This window comes from Protopterus annectens, chromosome 1.part0 (genome assembly GCF_019279795.1).
Source record: "Protopterus annectens isolate FY-2018-M chromosome 1.part0, PAN1.0, whole genome shotgun sequence".
Taxonomy (NCBI): domain Eukaryota; kingdom Metazoa; phylum Chordata; order Ceratodontiformes; family Protopteridae; genus Protopterus; species Protopterus annectens.
The window spans coordinates 26,074,701-26,094,396 of NC_056725.1; the positions used below are offsets into that span (position 1 = coordinate 26,074,701).

At 39.0% G+C, this 19,696-nt stretch overlaps 1 protein-coding gene across 1 annotated transcript in view; it reads right to left on the bottom strand.

The window, feature by feature from the left end:
• MARK4 (microtubule affinity regulating kinase 4) overlaps positions 1-19,696 on the bottom strand; it is a 3,074,992-nt gene that overhangs the window by 1,110,240 nt on the left and 1,945,056 nt on the right. The window contains exon 13 of the mRNA XM_044080464.1: positions 16,078-16,295. Coding sequence (XP_043936399.1) covers positions 16,078-16,295 — 218 coding nt within the window. The remainder of the gene's footprint in view (positions 1-16,077; positions 16,296-19,696) is intronic.

A 19,696-nucleotide genomic window follows, 5' to 3' on the forward strand; every position in this document is an offset into this window, starting at 1 on the left:
GAGTCTGGGTGTTCTGTCCCTGTGGGGCTTACCTTGCCCCTGTCTGCTAGATGCAGGAAAGGACCAGTGTTTTAAGGGAAAGTTCCTGCTGAACCTAGGAGGTTGTACCTGAAGGAAATATTTTACTGTTTGCAATGATCTTACTTTGTCTTCCAGCTTTTTGAGCACCTCTTCTGCTTTTTCTCCAAACAAGCTGTCCTTATCCTTATTACATTTGACATGATCAGGGAGAGGTTGCTCCTTCAACCATGTATGTCTCCTAATGACAGATCCTGACACTGCTGCCCTGCTAGAGGCTTCTAGGGCATCATATCCACAGTGCAATGAGTGTTTAACCATTTGACAAGTAGAGTGCAGTAAATCTGCTAGCTCTTTTGAATTGGCACAGTCAGGAAAGGTTGAAATCTTTTGTTTTAATAGTTCCAAAGTGTGTTGTTGATGCTTTAAACATGTGGAACTGACAGTTGAGTGCTCTGATAGCTAAGGTAACAGAGGTGTATATGTTTTTACCCCAACTGTCCAGAGCTCTGGACTCTTTGTCTGAAGGAATAGGATTCTTTGCAGAACTAGCCTTGGCTGCTTTTGGTCCCTGTGTAATGACCTCTGGGTCTGCAGCAGGATTTCTGTACAGATATTAGTGAGAATCCGGTACTCTGTAATACCGGTCAGGTTTTCTGGGGGGCTGGTGGGAGGGTGTCAGGAGTTAAGCTGGATTCATAGAAGACATCATCAACCACCTCTAAAATTGGAGGGATGGCCAGGGGTCTCTTGTTGAGGCAGATCTAGAAACTCTCTTAGTCTTTTCTTAGACTGATGGAAATCCTGGGATTACCAGTGGAAATGTTCCCTGAGGGTGTGAAGAGTCTCCCTAAAAGAAAAATCTTCTGGTGGGGAGGCAGAAGCAATGGATTCTTCTACATCTGAAGCCTCATAAGGAGTCAGAGGTTGTTGTTCCTCTTCAAAATCTGAATAATCAAGACTCCTCTGAATCCTGTTCTGTCAGGGTTTCAGGAGAATGGTCTCTTTCTTTTAGAAGATGTAGCCTGACTACCCCTGATAAGGGTGATAAGATCCTCTGCCATCTTAAGCATTTGGGCCTAGGGTGGTGGAGCCAGAAGGAAATGGTGGCTAGAGGTAGTTTTCCTAGGAGTGGCCTTGCTTCTAGGCCCAAGAGAAATCATAGGTCTGAGAAAAATGGTAATTGGAAGAAAAGACGTTGTTTTTTGTCTAGATTCGGTAATGCGAAGAACCTCCTCAGAAGCCGGTGCCTGTGTTGTGGCTCTGGAGCCAACCGAGGCAGAGATAACCAAGGCCTTGGAAGACAAAGAAGATTTTGGTAGCATAACGGACTCCGAAAGGGTCTCACTAGAGGCCTGTGAAGTTATCGAACCGAGCATCAGGGGCTGCGAAGACGCCTCACTGAATTCCGGAGAACTGATGACCTGCTTAGCGGTTGAGTCGTCGGAAGGATTATCCTTATGTTTTTTTTTTTATGTCTCTGGACTGTTGGCTGACGGACGCCATTTCGGAATGCAAAGATGGAAGATGAAAATACCTGGCTACAATAAGAGCTCTAAGATGAACGGTTCTCATGTTAAAGGGCGCAAAACTGGCAAAGGGAGATGTAGTGGTCTGGGCCTGAACAAGTGACGCAGTATGAATGGAAGTCTTGGTGTGGTATTTGCTTTTCACAGACGAGACAATTGTTAACTTTTTTGGACATCGGTTAGTGCAAGAAAAAAAGGTTTCCCAACGGGGTACATAGCTTTAGACATTTTCAGCTGAAAATCGAACTCTGGTAGCAACCGACCAGCGCTCTAGCAAACTGCTTCTGCTACAGGTTCCATGGCAAGATAGACTGATGTAATGACATCGGCTGCCTTCCTTTATAGCACTGATGACCTGACATCAGGCGGCAGCTACAATAGCCGAAGCACAGAAAAACATTGAATGTGGTATTCGGGCAGGCTGAGAGCTACCACAAGTGATGACTGCAGCAGTGAAACACAAAGAAAATTTTGTGGTTTTCTCATACCCATATGTGTTGTCTTCTTGTACTTCTGCTACATGTTTGTCATTTTCATTAGTTATGCAGTCATTGTGCTTGGTATTGTGTTAAGAACATTCAGTATTGCAGTGCAGAGAAGATATTGCAAATCATTGATCGCTGTCTATACAGCATACCTTGAATTCACCAAGCCATTTGATACCACATGCCAATACTACCGATGACAAATTGATCATTATGTAATAAGATGCATCCACCTTTTGCCAAGTCAGCAAAGCCAAGCACAGTGAAGAATAAATAAGTTTAAGTCCACAAAGATTAAGTGCTTTTTGTCAGTGTATGTCACAAGACCATCAGATTATCATGGTTTAAACAATACCCAAATTTAAAATTCAAGTACATATCACATGCACACATTTAATCCAATGAAAACATGATAAATCTTTAAAGACAAATACTACACTTACTTTATAAAATTAAAAAAAGCAGGTATCTTTTCAATAAAAAATGTTCCTTTGTCAATAAAAAAAATGAGACTTAACAGCATTATTTTCTTTCATTAATGGCTTCCACAGTCCCCAGGCCTCATTCAATAATTTGTGTTTATCACATACTTTGTTCATAGAATGAACTTCTTTACAAAAAACAGCAAAATCATCACAAATTCCCTTGTTGGTAAGAATGTCAAGTCTGAATCTGCATAATCAATTCTTTCTTATGTGCGGTTACAACAGCAAAATAATCATATGTATACTAGGTATAAATGTCACTTGAATTAGCAATCATCTGCAAAAACCTTTGCTAGAAACAATTCAAAATTTAAGTCACAATGCCCAAGTGAATGAGTGAGTGCATATGAGACACAGCAAAGCCAAACGGCTCAATAACACTGTGACATATACTGTAACTGTCCAACATAGTCTCTTGTTTTTATTGACATCCATACTAGGCCTCATTTTCTCACAAATTTTCTGTTGTATCTCGTGTTCAGTCTCTGTAAGCACAGCCACATAGCTCCTTCACACTTCTGAGCCACTTTGGGATGTGTCATCATGCTGGTTATGTCAGATCCCACTGCCTCAATCCAATCTGCCACCTCTTTTTACCATTTCTTGTTCCAGCTCATCTATGTTATTTATTTACTTATTGCTTTAATTAACTGCAATGGTTGACTTGAGCCACAGAAGCCCTTTTCGGTGAAGGCCCAGGGAGAAAAATTTGTGTTAAGTATAAAGTAGTTAACAGAAAACAATAAAGAGTAAATACAATAAAAACAGCAAGCAGAAATATTACACATTTACAATATAAAAATGAGGTGAAAAAATACAAATACAGAGCACAGATACTGTGACTAAACATATTCATGGGGATTACTAAATAAGATCAACTACAGTAAGTCATGCATTAGACATATATAACATTGAAATAATGAAGTTGTTAAACATGTGAATAGATAAGAAATAATGCTCTTAGTACTGTGATTACTGTTTATGACAGGTTCTGGTTAAACTGGGAGGAATACATAAGGAATGAGTTTCATGACCTACTAGTAAAAATAAGACTAACAAGTAATGTGTGTTAGAGGTTAATTTGAACAGAAATAACAATAAATCTACAAAGTGACCAGAGGCCATTAGATGCTCCGAGTCCTTTGGACCATGCTGATATCAAGGGGGGCTGACAGCATAGCATAAGCTGAAAGAGAGGGCTTTGGTCACATGCTCTTTTGTCAGACGGGACTGCAAACAAGTCTCTCCTCCTCTTGTGATCACAAGCCTTGGTGGACTGTCAGATGGTGACAGATTGTCTTCATGATACCCTTTGTGCCTTCAGGCACTTCTTCCTATGAGGAAAAGCCAACTCAGCCTGACCCATGGATGCCATAATGCATGAAGGACACCAATGCTCCCTTTCTTTATCTAATTTTTTTCCCAAGGACTCAGACCTATGCTTCATAGTTCTGCAGTTAAAACAAGCATGCTGGGGACAGTTGGGCTTGCCATGCAATGGGCTCAGGTAAATAAGAGAGTGCAGAAGTCCTGATTATGGACTTGTTTCCCACACTTTAGGCAAACATTGACATTAATACAGTTTAAACCTAGGTAAAGACAAAATAGTTCCCCAAGTAGATACTTTTCTTTGCTGATCTAAGTTCTGGTTTTGATCGACTGATGACACTACAAAGTATAATCAGGCTCTGATGTCCCGAAGTCAGAGGAGAGAGTGGCTGCTGTGACAACAGGAAGGTATGAAACTCTGTATTATTTGTTCTGGCCCTACCTGTACTTCTTGATTATCACTATAAACCAAACTATCACTGTACATTGTTTTATTTGGCTAAATAGGAACCAAAAAACAGCGGCCAACATCAGTAAAAATGACCCAGGAAAACATTACTAATGCTGTAAGTACAGGATTGCAAGCCAGATAAGAAAATTATGGTCCAATGATTGCACCATAAAAGTGTATTTTTAAAGAAATAAAATAATAAAATTATAGTAATGAAGCAATTACTTAGACACCTTGATCACAGTAAAAGATATGTGGTTCAGTTCTACAATATACAGAAAGCAAACTTTTCGCAACTCTTGCTTACATTTTAGTAGGTCACACCCCCATTAGCCAAAAAAGAAGCCTTAAGGACAATCCATTGAAATGCCCATATGACTACCGATAAGAATGATTTAAAAATGGAACTGAAGAAATTAGAGTTTATGTTTCTTGAAAGAGGGTAACCGTTAAACTTCATTAGAAAAATTATTAATGAGGAGTTTATACAGTGTGTGGGGGGGATATAAAGCACTCTTAGGGGTAGGTTTGGATGAGGCAACAAAAGAACATGCTAAAGGGGCTACACCAAGACTCGATACCTCTCCTTACCAACGTGCATTAATTGTGGAGTACAATAACTGAACAAAAAATTAAAAATATTGTTATGAATAACTGGAGTATTCTTAAGACTAACCCAGCATTGATGGACTTGTTGGGACATCAACCAAAATTTGTATTTAAGATGACATCAAATGTTAGAGTTACTCAAAGGGAGCAACAATGACACGGTTAAGGAAATTGGGAGATACAAGTATATGTGGTGCCTGTAAGCAATGTCCTTTCATTTTGTCTGAAGTATTTTATTTTAAAAACAAATTGAAGAGTAAAATTAAATCAATGAAAGGGAACTGCAAGACTGCGGGGTGGTATAAATATATATGTATGTATATATACATATATATATATATATATATATATATATATATACACACACACACACACACACATACACACACTCACATATATATATATATATATATATATATATATATATATATATATATATATATATATATATATATCAATTTGTGCAAACTGTCACGATCTCAAATTGTGCATTAACCTGGTTACCAGTCTCATCTAATACTTTGTGCAATACTCACCATGCCTAACTTATAGGTCATCTAGGTCAGTAGCAATATGGTAAAATATCTCTTCTTTCAGTGCAAAACATGTTGTAAATTCGTAAATTAACCATAGTGCAATACTCTAAGTTCAATAGTGAAATACCCTAATGTTCACAATGCAATACTCAATTGTCTCTTTCTGTGCAAGGATCAATGCAATGTCTTAATCAAGTACCTGTGCAATACAAGTCTCATGCATTTAAGTGTTCAGTTCGAAAAGTGTTAAATTGTGTTTATAATTATGTGCAGTATTAGTCTGTCTACCTGCATGTTTGTGATGTAACAGCAAGGTGTTATTTGTGTAAATGTCTGTGAAAACAGTCTATATGTTGTCTGCACATTGAGTCCGGAGACACAGAATTTCATTCAGATTTTGCACTTGTGTGATTTCTGAATAACAATAAAGTGTACTTTGACTTTTACATAGGTTAAGATGGAACAAGCTTTTCACAAAGGAATTAATGAGTGCCTGTACAATGTCAGATCACATAATACTAATGATGCTTTCTATAGGCATTCTGTTCTGTGTGATAAGTTTACAAGTTATAGATTTGGTATGTTAGATAAGGTTACCAATAACCCAAGGGGTAGAGAACAGGAGACAAGACTTGAGTTTAAAGAGTTATTATGGTAACTTATGTTAGAAGATTAAATGAAACAGTATCCCTCCTTCCAGTATTAAAACTTAGGGCAGCTAAACTGTAGGTGTTTATTTTAATATGTATATATTAATTTTGTTAGACATAATTATCAATATTGTACACATAGACTTTTTATTCCATTTTATGAGCAGATGGAATTTTTTTGTAACAAGTTGCTTTGTTGTCATTGTATCCATTTTTAAAAAAAATTTTACAAGAATTTTACAAGAAATTTCATGTATATATTTTATCAATACATTTGTATGCTATTAGAAGTCAGCAGAGTCATTACTTATTTGTTTTCTATTAAAATCTATTGTAAAATAAATGCTTTTTATACAATGTTGACTATGAAATCATGAAGTCATTTATAAAAAATGACTATTTGAGTTAATGTGCTTCTATATTACTAAACTACAATTCCTCTCTCAACTTTTTCTCCTGTTCTTCAGCTGTCCCGTCCTGACCTGAACTACCCACAGTGAATACGCTTGGGTGGACACTTGGCCCAAACTATTCTAACACCAGTTCAATCTGTCGCTCAACCAAGTAAAACAAACTGTACTGAACCAGGCTTCTCCCAGAAGGACTTAAGGAAGTATGTGCATCTGCTGCTAAACCTTGAATTTTATTGCTTTTAGGCCCTGCTAGATGTTCAGTACGCTCCCTTGCCTAATAAGCCAGCAGCCCAACTCTTCTCTTATTGTATCTCTGCACTCCCCCCTCATCCAGTTCCCTGATTTATAGCAGCCCCTGTCTTCCCTCAACCCATCTAGTCCAGGGACTGCCCAGGTGGGTTACAAGTGCATTTCAGCATTTGTCCACTAGATGGCACTCTCTTACCACTATCCTGACTTCAATTCTCTCACCACTGGTTCTCTCTTCAAGATATAACTTTTCCTGATTTATTCTGTTTCACATATTTTTCCCACTCTATCCTATTAACTATGTGTTCCCTGTACTCCTCCTTCTGCAACTCCACACTTTACTGATTGGTTCTTGATCTTCTCCTGCTCTCCTTGGTTCTACCCGCTCCGTTCTCCTGGCAGCTCACTCCGCTCCCCTACCCTGACCCCAAATTCCACCCGCCCCCAGCACCTCTTCCTTTATTCTCCCATAACCACACCTACTGCCTTCCCACACCAATCAGTCTCCACCTCACTAGTAACACCCATTAATTTTCCCGCTAAAATTATGCAACCCTCCTCACCTATTGGATCCCATTGATCCAATTAGGCCTCATCATCCTCTCCACAACCACTCCCTACTATACCCACACTAATCCCTCACTTAACTCTTCACCCCTCCCCCTCCATTAAGAACATACTAACTACTCTAGATATATCCTCTCTTGACCACTAACACTATACAAAAATAGTAACCCTAAGAAGCTTATTCCATTCATGCTCTCTATACACTCACAAATCTCCTATCTACTATTTCTACTTCTCCACTTATCCTATCTTTACTACCTCACCCAGCCCCACACTCCATACCATTCACACTCCTTCCATGTAACTAACCATCTTACCTACTCTCTACCACATTCCTGCACCCCAATCTCCCCCCACCTTTATCCTATAACAAACATCCTACTTTTTCCATACAAACTTATCACCACACATAAACCTTCAACCCCACTGATAACTAGCAAACCCTTAAAAATTTCACCCAAATCCAACCTACACTCCAAACTGTGCTATCACCTCTCTAACCCAATCTCATATCTGATATCTGCAGTCTACTATCAGGTGACATCCATCCCAACCCTAGCCCACCCAACTCATCCACTACAGACAAGTCCATATTACTTCTTTAAATTCCCAAAGTATAGTTAATAAAATACCAAACCTCCATGCCTGGCTAATTCATAACAAACCTGGCATCCTATCCATCTCAGAAACATGGCTAAAACCTCATATAAAAGACTCTGAAATTATACCACCAAATTATTCTATCATTAGAAAAGATAGATCCCACAAAAAAGGGGGAGGAGTAGCTCTCCTATACTCATCCTCCTTATTAGTCACTCCCTGTAATAAGCCTACTCCACTCTTTAATAACACCAAACTACTCCTAGCAATACTTCAAATTAACAAACAAAAGCACATATGTATAGCTTCCCTCTATATCCCCCCAGGAGATAATATTTCTACACTTGAACACACCCTCTCCTGGCTCTCCACCAACATCAGTAACAAAACAATAATCTTAGGAGATGTGAATATTAACTGGGCTTCCATTCAATCTCCAACAAACCCACTTAACATCAACCTCTACAATTTTTCACAACTAATTAACTCTATTACACACACCCCAAAAAACCTCTCTAGTGGCAGTATTTTGGACTGGATTCTAGTCTCACATCCTGAATACTTCTCTGACAGTGGTACTCTTTCTGATCCTCTTAGTGACCATCTTCCCATCTTTACATATCGACTCCCTTTATCCTTACATCATTCCCATAACTATATTACCATTCGTAACCAAAAAAACTTTAATGCAACATCCTTCACTAACTCTCTAAAAGCTATAAACTGGAACTGTCTAAAAACATTACCTCTCGACAACGCAGTTGCTCACTTCAACACCTCATTCTTAAAAGTTCTGGACTACCATGTTCCCATAAGGACAAAGAGAATAAAAACTAAAACAGCCGCTTGGCTTACTAAAAACACACAGAGATAAAGCCTGGGCTCATTACCTAAAAAACAGGTCTCCCCTCACCCTTCATGAATACAAAATACTTCTAAATAAAGTAAAAAAGCTCATCATTTCTGACCGACAAAACTATTTCTCTATACTACAAAATAACAACAAAACAAACCCTCAGAAATTCCGGAAAGGTATCTCCACTCTCCTTAACCCCGGCAAACTAGACACCCCCTCCCCTGACCCTAATGCTCCTGACTCTGACTTAGCCACCCAATTTAACTCTTTTTTTCACTGACGCTATTTCTAAACTTACTTCATCTTTCTCTAATACCACCACTCTCTCCACATCACCTCCTTCCTCCTCTACCACCACTCTTCCCTGTACTTCCACCACTCCTTCACTCTCCTCCATTAACTCCCTATCCTTCACCCCTTCTCCACCATCACCCGCAAATACCCCCCCTTCCCAGTGTCCTCTCTTCATTAAAACCTATACCCACTTCTACTATAAAAAAACTCCTCCAGAAATTGAAGCCAAGCTCCAATGCTCCTGATAATATCCCTGCTTATTTTCTTAGCCTAGTTGCTTAAGCAGTCGCCTACTCCATTAGCATTCTTATTAACCATTCAATCCAGGAAAGCATAGTACCCAAAATTTGGAAAAAGGCCTTCATTATACCATTACATAAAGGAGGCAACAATAAAAATGTTACCAACTTCCGTCCCATTGCTATCCTGGCTCCCATCTCTAAACTCTTAGAAAAATGCATACAACAACTTCTTCCACACCTCTTAGATAATCAGCTACTAACACCCACACAACATGGATTCAGGCCAAATCACAGTATTATGACTGCCCTCCTCTCCTTCCTTGAAACTATTAATAAAGCCCGGGACTCTGGCCTTATTGTTTCCACCCTACTACTTGATCTTTCTAAAGCCTTCAATACTATCTCACATAGCCTGCTTTTAACTAAACTCTCTAAACTTAACCTATCCCCTCCTTCCTTGAACTGGTTCTCCAGCTACGTATCTAACTGATATCAAGCAGTAAAATGGAAAAAGGCCACCTCCTCATTTCTTAATACCTCAACCGAAGTTCCCCAAGGTTCCATATTAGGTCCTCTTCTTTTTAATATATTTACAAATCATTTCCGGAACTCTATTCCTTTCTCAAATATCATTCAATATGCAGATGATTCAACTATCATCTGCTCTGCCACATCTACCCCTACACTCCTAAAACTTACTCAAGAAGCTTTTTCAACCACTGAGCTATGGATGAAAAGAAACCATCTTGCATTAAATGCCTCTAAAACCAAACTAATGGTATTTACTCCCTCTAAAACTATCTCATTCAACTTAAACTCTTTCACTATTACTAGCCAAAACAATATACCCCTGGAACTGGTATCAGAGACCAAATTACTTGGGGTCCAAATCGATAACCAGCTTAAATTCCACTCCCATTTACAACTAAATATCAAAAAAACCCATCAAAAACTAGGCATGCTCTACCGACAAAATCATTACCTTACACCTGCCACTAAAGTAACTCTCTCTACTTCCTTTCTTATCCCCTCTCTTCTCTACGGAACGCCTCTTCTCACTAACCTACACTCCTCTCTAAAAACACAACTTTCCTCCTGCTACAACAAAATTGCCAAATTTGCTACCAGCCATAAGTCCTCCTCCCATCACTGTTCCTCTCTCCAAAAACTAAAATGGCTAGAACTTCCAAATCATCTCATCTATACTCAACTAACTCTTGCACTCAAGCTCATTTTCAACCCCTCCCTCTGTCCCTCCCTCTCTTCTACCTTTAAGATGCACCTACCTGATCGAGTATTAAGGTCCAATAATCAAAATCTAATAGAAGTGTACAAACCATCCCGTCCACCAGGCAAAAATCTTCTATCTTATGGTCTAGCATGTCTCTGGAACTCCCTACCACCTTCCATTCGTATCACTTCTAACCATTACTCTTTCAAAAAATCTCTTCACTCACATCTAATATCCCAATGGGAATGCTCCTGCTCTCTCACCACATAACTAATGATGGCAAACTCCTTCTTCCCTTCATTCCATGCTTCAGTTTCCTTCTCTCTCTCTCTATCTCTATTCTCATCAAAAACTTTCTCCTTTTATCAACTCTCCATATATTTATATTCCTGTTACTTATATGCTATTTGTAAATAATGCATCAAACTGTAACTATCTGTATATTCCTAATAAGAAATGCCTCTCAGCTGCTACAGTGCAATGTTCCATTGCCAGTCTGTTTCAATTTCAACCTCATCACTAGTCTGCATTATTTGTAATGTTTGCTGTATCAATTGTAAATGTTTTGCTCAAAACTACAACCTTTGTATAAATATCATCTTTAAACTATTGTAACCAAGATTGTTATTGGAGCTTTTCTCCCCAGGACTCCATTGAAAACGGGTTCAAATGGCCCAATGGACTATCCTGGTAAACCAACTGCAAATAAATAAATAAATACATTTTGTACGGTTATTTTACAATTTAGCGTATTATATTTATGTTCTTAGGGTCAATCTATGTTTTATTGGGTCTACTTGAGAAGATCGAACTCTCTGTAGACCAACTTTCATAAAGCCAAGACAACAATGATGAATATTCAGATGACTGAAACCCTATTTTAGTGACACCCACAAGATCAAATGGCTAGAATGCCAATGGTTGCTTACTTTAGCTGAGCAGAATGGGGAATATGCTCAGTTCCAAACTGTTGTGCTATCTTGGAGTTGTTATATTAAATTTGCAGAGGGTTGGGGGGCACAGCCCCCATGCAAAAACATAGACTTATAAATTAACATGATTTTAAACATTTATGTTAGACATATCTACTGAATATTCATGTGGGTGGTGTACATATTTTCATGAATATTCAGTAGGATGTATTAGTTCATGGGTATTGGTTTGTGGGTGGAGTTTAGGAGAGAGTAAGGTAGCTGTTACTTAGATTTCTAGTGACAGGGCAATATGGCAATAGGAAATGTTGTTCACGTTTTGAACATTTTGAGTGGTGGATTGATGTCAGTGTTTGCAGTGGAAGTATAAGGTTGCTGAGAAGGTATGGACGTTTATGGTTGCTATGGTGATGGATTTACTTCCCACGTCTGTATGTTTTTTTTGTAGTTTATGTGGGTTTCGATTTTATGGCTTATGGTCAAGTGAAAGTCTGGTAACTGAAGTTTTAGTCTTTTGCTATTTCAGCATTGTGGTCTCAGTTATTTGAAAGTCGTTATATGGTACTTCAGGTTTTTGAAGTAAACCTAATTTATTTGGGTTTATGTAAAACCCATTGTTATATGAATGTTTTTTATATAATGTTGCGCTGTTATTTTAAAATTTTGTGTATATAAGGAAGTGGTTCTTGGAGACTGTTCTGATAAAGGTTCAGGTTCACAAAACAAAAGCGCTTTACTCGTTTTATTATTTTTTTTGCTTTAATTAATACACTTTTGTATCGTGATCATTTGAAAATGATTTCCTTATCTGGTTTGCATTCATGCACTTAAGTTGTTAGCAGTGTGTTATTTGGCTAAAAAATCTTTTTCAATTATAGCATTCTTAGACATGTAAGTCATAATAACAAGAGCTCCCTGCTAGTGAAAAGAGTAGGGCCCTGGCAAAACTTCTTCTAGACAGTATGAATACCATTGAAAAGAGGCCAATGGCTTAGTGGGATTAACCCAGTTCAACAAAGCATAGAAAAATACATTCAAACTCAGTCTTGTTAATGAATACACTCCTTTTATTCATATGCAGTCTTGCTGATAAATACACTTATTTTTTCATACTCACATCTTGTTGATGAATTAAGTCCTTTTACTAAAAACTGTACAAGGCAAAACACTTGTGAAATAATGCAAGTGAGGTAAGAAAAGCTTCTGCCCTCTGGATAAACCATTTCAATACGTCACCTCTAAAGAACCTACACAGCTTGAGTGCAGAATGTTTCCCTGTATTTTTTGTTCAGAATTTTCCTGTTTCACCTTGCCCATTTCAGAATAAAAGATGATACTGAACTATTTTCATTTTCATTATTTATTGATTTTTTCCCTTCCCTGGATGCACTTCAGCTTACCATCTGCAGCTCAGCTTCTCCTCCTATGACTCCTGACCTCGAGTACCACCAGAAAGGTCAGAAGGGCAGCAGGACATCCTAGTTCCACTGGCATTACCTACATAGCTGAGGCCAGCACTGGTGGCCATGAAGGGGGCAATGGAGCTCTTTTTTTTCTATGCTTTACCCTTTCCCAGTGTGCTAAGATTCTGTGAGAGGGTAGGTGGGCAGTGAGGTGTGGCCTGTGGGGATGTGCCTGCTCAAGGCCTTAGGGCAGCCATGCCTCCTCATCCTACCCAGATATCTGAGTTCCAGTCTACTACAGGGCTGGAGATATATGCTCTCACAGCTTGCCCCACCCACCTCCTTACCCCTAGAATAGGTTCACCCATCTTTACCTGCCAGCTCTAGCAAGCCCTTAAGCCAAATCAAGCTCAGGTAACTTGTGGCATAATCAGAGCTTCATCCCTTTATGCTATCAGAGCTGGCTGATGCTTACATAGTGTGCAAATACTCTATGCAGAATGGTAACAGAATTACACTGTCCAGAGACTTTAATGCCTCAAAGAAACAGCAGTGCAGTTAGTAAAGAGATTTTTACAAAACTTAGTTTAGGAGGCGTAAAAGCCCACTTAGTATGAAGATCCCAAGAACTACTCAATCAGCAGGCATGAACACACTCTGACTCTGGGAAGAACAGTCTCATCCAATGCCACTGTTTAATAGAATAAATGTTCCAGCAACCCTTGTATCTAGGAAGACTCTTAGGTTACACTATCAAGCTATGACCTAGAGGCTTCAAGAAACTTGTCTACTGTTAATTATTTTTAGTATTATGTTTCCATTCTGGTGTTTGATCCCTTAGTAGTCCACTCCAGGTATAGACTTTTTAAGAGAATAAGATCAAACATTGCCGTATGGACCAAGTGGATGTCACCTCTGAGTAATCTATAAGAAACAAAATATAATGGCGGTTTTTTAATCTTTTTTTTAAGTAAGGAATTGCTATATGTTTTCAAGTTGCCTGTTTGAAGGCTACAAAATGTAGTACTGCATTTAGTAACGTGGTAGATCACTGAAGTATAAAATAGAATAATGTTCACCCTGATGTCACTAGACATGCTCTTTCAAATTAGATGGGCTGCAAAACATGCTTTTCTGACTGTGGTAGATGCACACTGGTCACATTCTATGTTATAGTCCATGCAACTTAACAATGATGTCTTACTTATTTTCTAACATAAATGATGTAATTTTTGCCAAATAAGATGAGGTCATTATTATTACACCAGATGTGTATTTTTTTTTGCAGACCACATTAGAGAACATCATCATTTATGCTATCCAGTTTACAATCATCAGCATATCTGGCTAGCCATAACCCATTCCCACTTCTCTAACACCACCAGTCCAAAAAGCAGTAGCCCCAGTACACAGCCCCATTGGACACTACTGGTAATAAACTTGTCAAACAAAATCCGAAGGTTCATCCAGCTCCCACCCACCTAACACCACCACTGACACACAGTTCAAAGAAATAAATGGTTAACAATTACTCCCAGAAGTATTTTTTTGTTCAACTCTGACTGTTAAACTTTAACATGAAAGTTTAGTGTCCATCTCTGCAAAATAAGCTATTTAATTCCAACACAAATTCCTTAAAATATGACACTAAAACTAATTTATTAAGAACTACTGTAATTTTTACAAGTACTGAGAAAGCACTTTGTAAATCTGCCTTTCCATCCTGGACCAATATACCTCAGAAAATTACACAATGACAATAACATCATTTTTAAGCAGCTATAGCAAAGCAGAATACATGTTAAGTGTTTCAAAGTCAAATATTAGCATACAGGGGTCTGCTCTAGGATGCATAACTGTATCTAGACACATTTACTTTTGAAAATGTGTGAGACACTTTCAGCTTTTTCCCGTTAGGGGTCGCCACAGTGGAACTCCTGTCCGCTCATGATTGGCAGTGGATTTTCATGGTGCCGAGTTGCCAGCCCGATGCCCAACCTTCAAAGAAGGCACGTCCATTCACGCTCACACCTACCGGCATGTCTTTAACGTCACTCGACTGTGGGGAGGACATGCAGACCTCACATAGAAGGTGCTCCAGCCGAGAATCGAACAGAAGAACCTCTTGCTGTGAGGTGACAATGCTAACTGCTGCACCACCGCGGCCCTACATTTGCTTCTTAAAATATTGTTTCAAAATGATAACATTTTCACAACTTTCTAATGTACAAATTATGAATTAATTTTTTCTGCTTATCATCTAAATATTTGTAATTGTGTGATATTTATTATTGTTAAACTCTTGCTTTGAACTAACTGCAGTTGCTAATAAAACACTGCAATCTGCTATTCACACATGTTTAAAACCTAGGAGATATGTACTCCTGTCTTTTCCTCAAGTGTACTTCTGGAATTAACAGTTGTGATCTCCCTATTCCTTTAACCAGCCTGCCTTAAACCACTACTGTAATATCTTGTATTATTTTCTATTATTTACAGCTACCATGTCCTCATGCCTATCTGTAGAGCTACTCTGTCCCATCTCATTACTGTGTTTCTGCCACCATTACTGCTTCTGATCTATCTGCTGCCATGCGTGTGACACTGGGCTCATAATATTGTCATCTCTCTGCCTTTAACTAAATACCGCACATGATGGATGTCCTCCTTCCTGTTTACTGACATGCTCTGTTTATCTAAATACTTTACTCAAGTATGGTTGTTTCTACTTAGTGATTCTCACTGTTATAGATCACCAAACCTCATATTAAAATCAGTTAAACAGTTACGGCTTGAGATATTTCTCTTGAAATTTATGACATAATTTATTGTACTTTCTGCTTTGTAATAAATGTAGTCTACTGTTTTGTAACTACTTTCTGTTCTGCATTTGTTCAATATCAGTTTCTTTGCGTATCTGAGCTAGAATGCACTACAATGTTGTCAAATTACTGTTCTTATTCATCTGTTTTATTCATCTGTTTTATTTCTGCTGCAGTAACTTATTTGGTGATGGCCCTTGTTTGCGTCGTGGAATAAAGGGTCCTTGGCCCTGCCCATCCACCTGGTTAACAAAATAAACTAAAATAAATACGACTGTTTTGAACCTGGGGGTACAATAATAAGTAAGTGTAACCTCTAATGGTAAATGCTTGAGAAAAAGTGCTGTGCACGTTGGTGAGCATATGTAACACTTACACTTGCAGCGGTGGTGCTCTCTTTCCTTCGGTCTGGTATCTCAGATTTGTTAGGGTTGTTGGCACTACTGACCATAGGACTAGATGGAGGGACGACTCGACTGGTACCGACAATGCTGCCGCTGGTCTTCCGGGAAGGCAATCGTTCTTCCTTCAGCTCACCTTCCCCTGTGCTGGTTGGACTTCGCTTTGGATGCGTTGTCATAGCAGAGGGGCCACCTGGAATAGCAAAACTTTAAAATTAATAAACTTTGTGTCAAACTAGCAAATAAAGTACAATACTTAGTTTAAACTAATCAAAACGAACAAGTCACTAATTAATCCTATACCTAATCCAACTGAACTGCATAACATGCTACCTTTTCACTACTCATTAGAAGTACATCCTGCAAAGTTTCCAAGTTTCAGATAGTTAAAATCACTAAGAGAACCCAACATCTAGTTCAAGGCTATAAATAGATAGAACAGTTATGGCAAGAAGGAAGTGACAAAAGTAACTGTTTTGTCCAGTGATCCTGGAAACATACAGTACAGAAAATGGGTCAACTAAAGGATGTAATGCAAAAAAAAAAAACAGCTAAATCCCATTAAAAAGAGCAACAATATATATCAGGAATATATCACAATAACTTGATATCCTTCATCACGGTAAGGAGAAGACAGACACCTCTTTACATTAGGAGGACTGGGATTACTCATCTAGTCGCAGTAGGTGTTTGCCTGTCTACCTGAAGTGGGAAGCACACAAAAGGACTCAAGTACACAAGTATAGTTATTTTATTGGCCAGAGGGCTCAGCTGTCAGTTTTCTGTATTTCCAGTGCTGGTATAAATTTGGTGCATTTGCATGGAGCTACTCACCATGCCAGTGCTCTGTAGAAATGCAAACATTTAAAAGCACATTTTCTCTTTAAAACTGGCCATAAAGCAGTACCCTGTAAAGCAGTAATACAAAGCAAATACCTTGCACACTGACAAGCTTTGAGTGGCTAATTGCACACTGAGTGGCAATACTGGTAAATTTAGTATTTTACATCCTAGTCTGCCTCCAGGCCCCTCCCATAAAAAGCACCCATAATAGCCTGCTGTTAGCTTCTGTATGCCACATTGTTGTAGCTCACCAATTTGGGGACCGGACAACACGGAGATGCAATTTCCTAATTTCTCTACAGCCAGCTTTGGTGGATAAGGGTATCTTGAGATAATGTAGTAATTGTCTCATGTTTACTGACAACCACTTAAGCCTTAAAGTAAAGGATACAGTATGCGAGAGGTGTACATACACAATGCCACTGGAGGCTAAACTCTTGCATAAAAGAGACATCAGGTTGTCAAAACCACACACACACAGCACTCACCATATATAGCACACAACACACAACATAGACCAACATATGTTGAGGCACTTAAATGCAATCTTCCTAAACAAAAAAATACCTCCTAGAATACCCATCAGCAAAGATTATCCTCAGCAGACACAAAGGCACTCAACAAAAGCAACACCTAACAACAGACATACAGCCTCAATCAGTGCAACCCCAAATACAAAGCCCATAGGGCAAGCAAACACACTTCCCAGGGCTCTAATCACATGGTTTCTATTGTAAGACATACTGATGTCCCTGTAACCAGGATGAACAAGGAGAAGAGAACACTTAGCTGCATATCTAGAGCCAGTATCTGGCCAAATCACACATGCACTCAAGTCACTGCACCACAGATTTACCTCCCTAGACTATATGAAGAGAGAGATCTCTTTGACTATGTATCTCAGGCTGGTACGAGCCTAGCACTGAGCAGAATATTACCTTTACCACATATGATGCCACAGTAACAATAAAATATGGTTGACTGTAACAACTGGCTGAGTTCTTGGTGTTATTCTAAGGGGACCCAATATTTGTCAGCATGGGAAGATATAGTCAAACCATGCTGCTTTGCCAGGGATGGTCTGCAAATGTCCCATCTAGGCTTTCAGATACTATCTAAAACTTTATCCTCACCCCATACAGTCTTTTTAAGGCAATGCCAAATTGCTAAACCTACTGACATAGCAAAATCAACTCAACTGAACCTCAAGGTGTTACTGTTCAATGCCAGAAGCCTAAATAAAAAAGATGACACTCCCTCCAAGTCCTTATCACCCTAGAGAATATCGACATCTGTGCAGTTACCGAGACATGGTTTAAACCAGCACAGAGTACCCCGGCAGTGCAATATTTCAGTCCCTTACACACTTTTAGACCAGTATCTGCACAGACAGGCACTAAATGTGGGGGTGCCTTGATGTACATCAATAACAAGCATACCTCTAAGGTTGGTTAAACACGCTGATGAGCTGGAGTTTCTCTATGTATAGGTCAACATGGATAAAATCTGTACCATATCCTAGTAAGCTACAGGTCACCCTCGATATCCCATGAAGCTCACAATGCACACTTAAACCTATTGGAAATGCTCACTCTCCAACCTTTATTTATGGGGGACTTTAATTATCTTTCTACAGACAGGGAATCCTACATGACCCCAAATCTGCAAGTGTAGAGATTCCTGGACTTCATAAATACAAATACCCTTAACCAGTTAGTGCATATGCCTACTACAGGTTCCAGCATTCTGGACCTCATATTCACAAATATGTAAGATTACTGCACCACCCCCGACTTCATGTCATCTCTGGTAAGGTCTGACTATAAAGCTGTCTCCTCCTAATTCAAAATCAACTTGGTAACCCAGTAAGTGTTAGGAACTATTCCAAGGCAAAGTACCTTTAATTAAGCGATAGTTTTTCAAAATTCAATGCCCCTCCAAATCCAAGATAGACAGCAGCCTATGCAGAACTGTTCACAGAAACTCTGTATAACCATGTCAATGACTGCATAGAGTCTGCTATACCTACCAGAGGTCAGCCCAAAACTAACTCCACAAACAAATCATCCTTGTGGTACCCCAGATTAAATAGGTTATACAACAACAAAAGAAAAAAAAATCATGGGTGAAATCAGGAAGTGTAACTCCAGTAAAGATGAGATCGCTCAAAAAAATTAAAAGGCAGCTAAGAGGGCTAATTAAGTCCAATAAATCAAATTCTGACACCAAGATAGCCTACCACGTAAAAGACAACCAAAAGGCCTTCTTCAGTTATGTCATAAACCTGAAAGGCAGAGCACAGTAGTGTGATGAACTGGTGGTTAATGGTGCCACAATCACTGAGCTTGGCGATATAGCGAATCTGCTGGCTGACAACTTCAATTCAAACTTTAATCCCAAGTTACCCATAACCACCTCACAAATACCTTAAAAAATAACCCCTCCAACTATAAAGAGAGAGCATGTCCTGGCTGCACTCATTAATGCCAAAAACACAGCCTCAGTGGGCCATGATAATATCCCAGGATGCCTCCTGAACAGTCTAAAACATGACCTATCAGGGCCTTTGGAGTTACTATTTAACTACAGTATTAAACAGGCTTTGTGCCATGAGAATGGAGATCTTCAAGAGTCATCCCTCTTCATAAGGGCAGACTATCATCAGATCCCAGAAACTATAGACCCATTGGTCTGACTAGTCGTATATGCAAATCCATGGAAAGAATTATCATGGAAATGATACACAAAGAC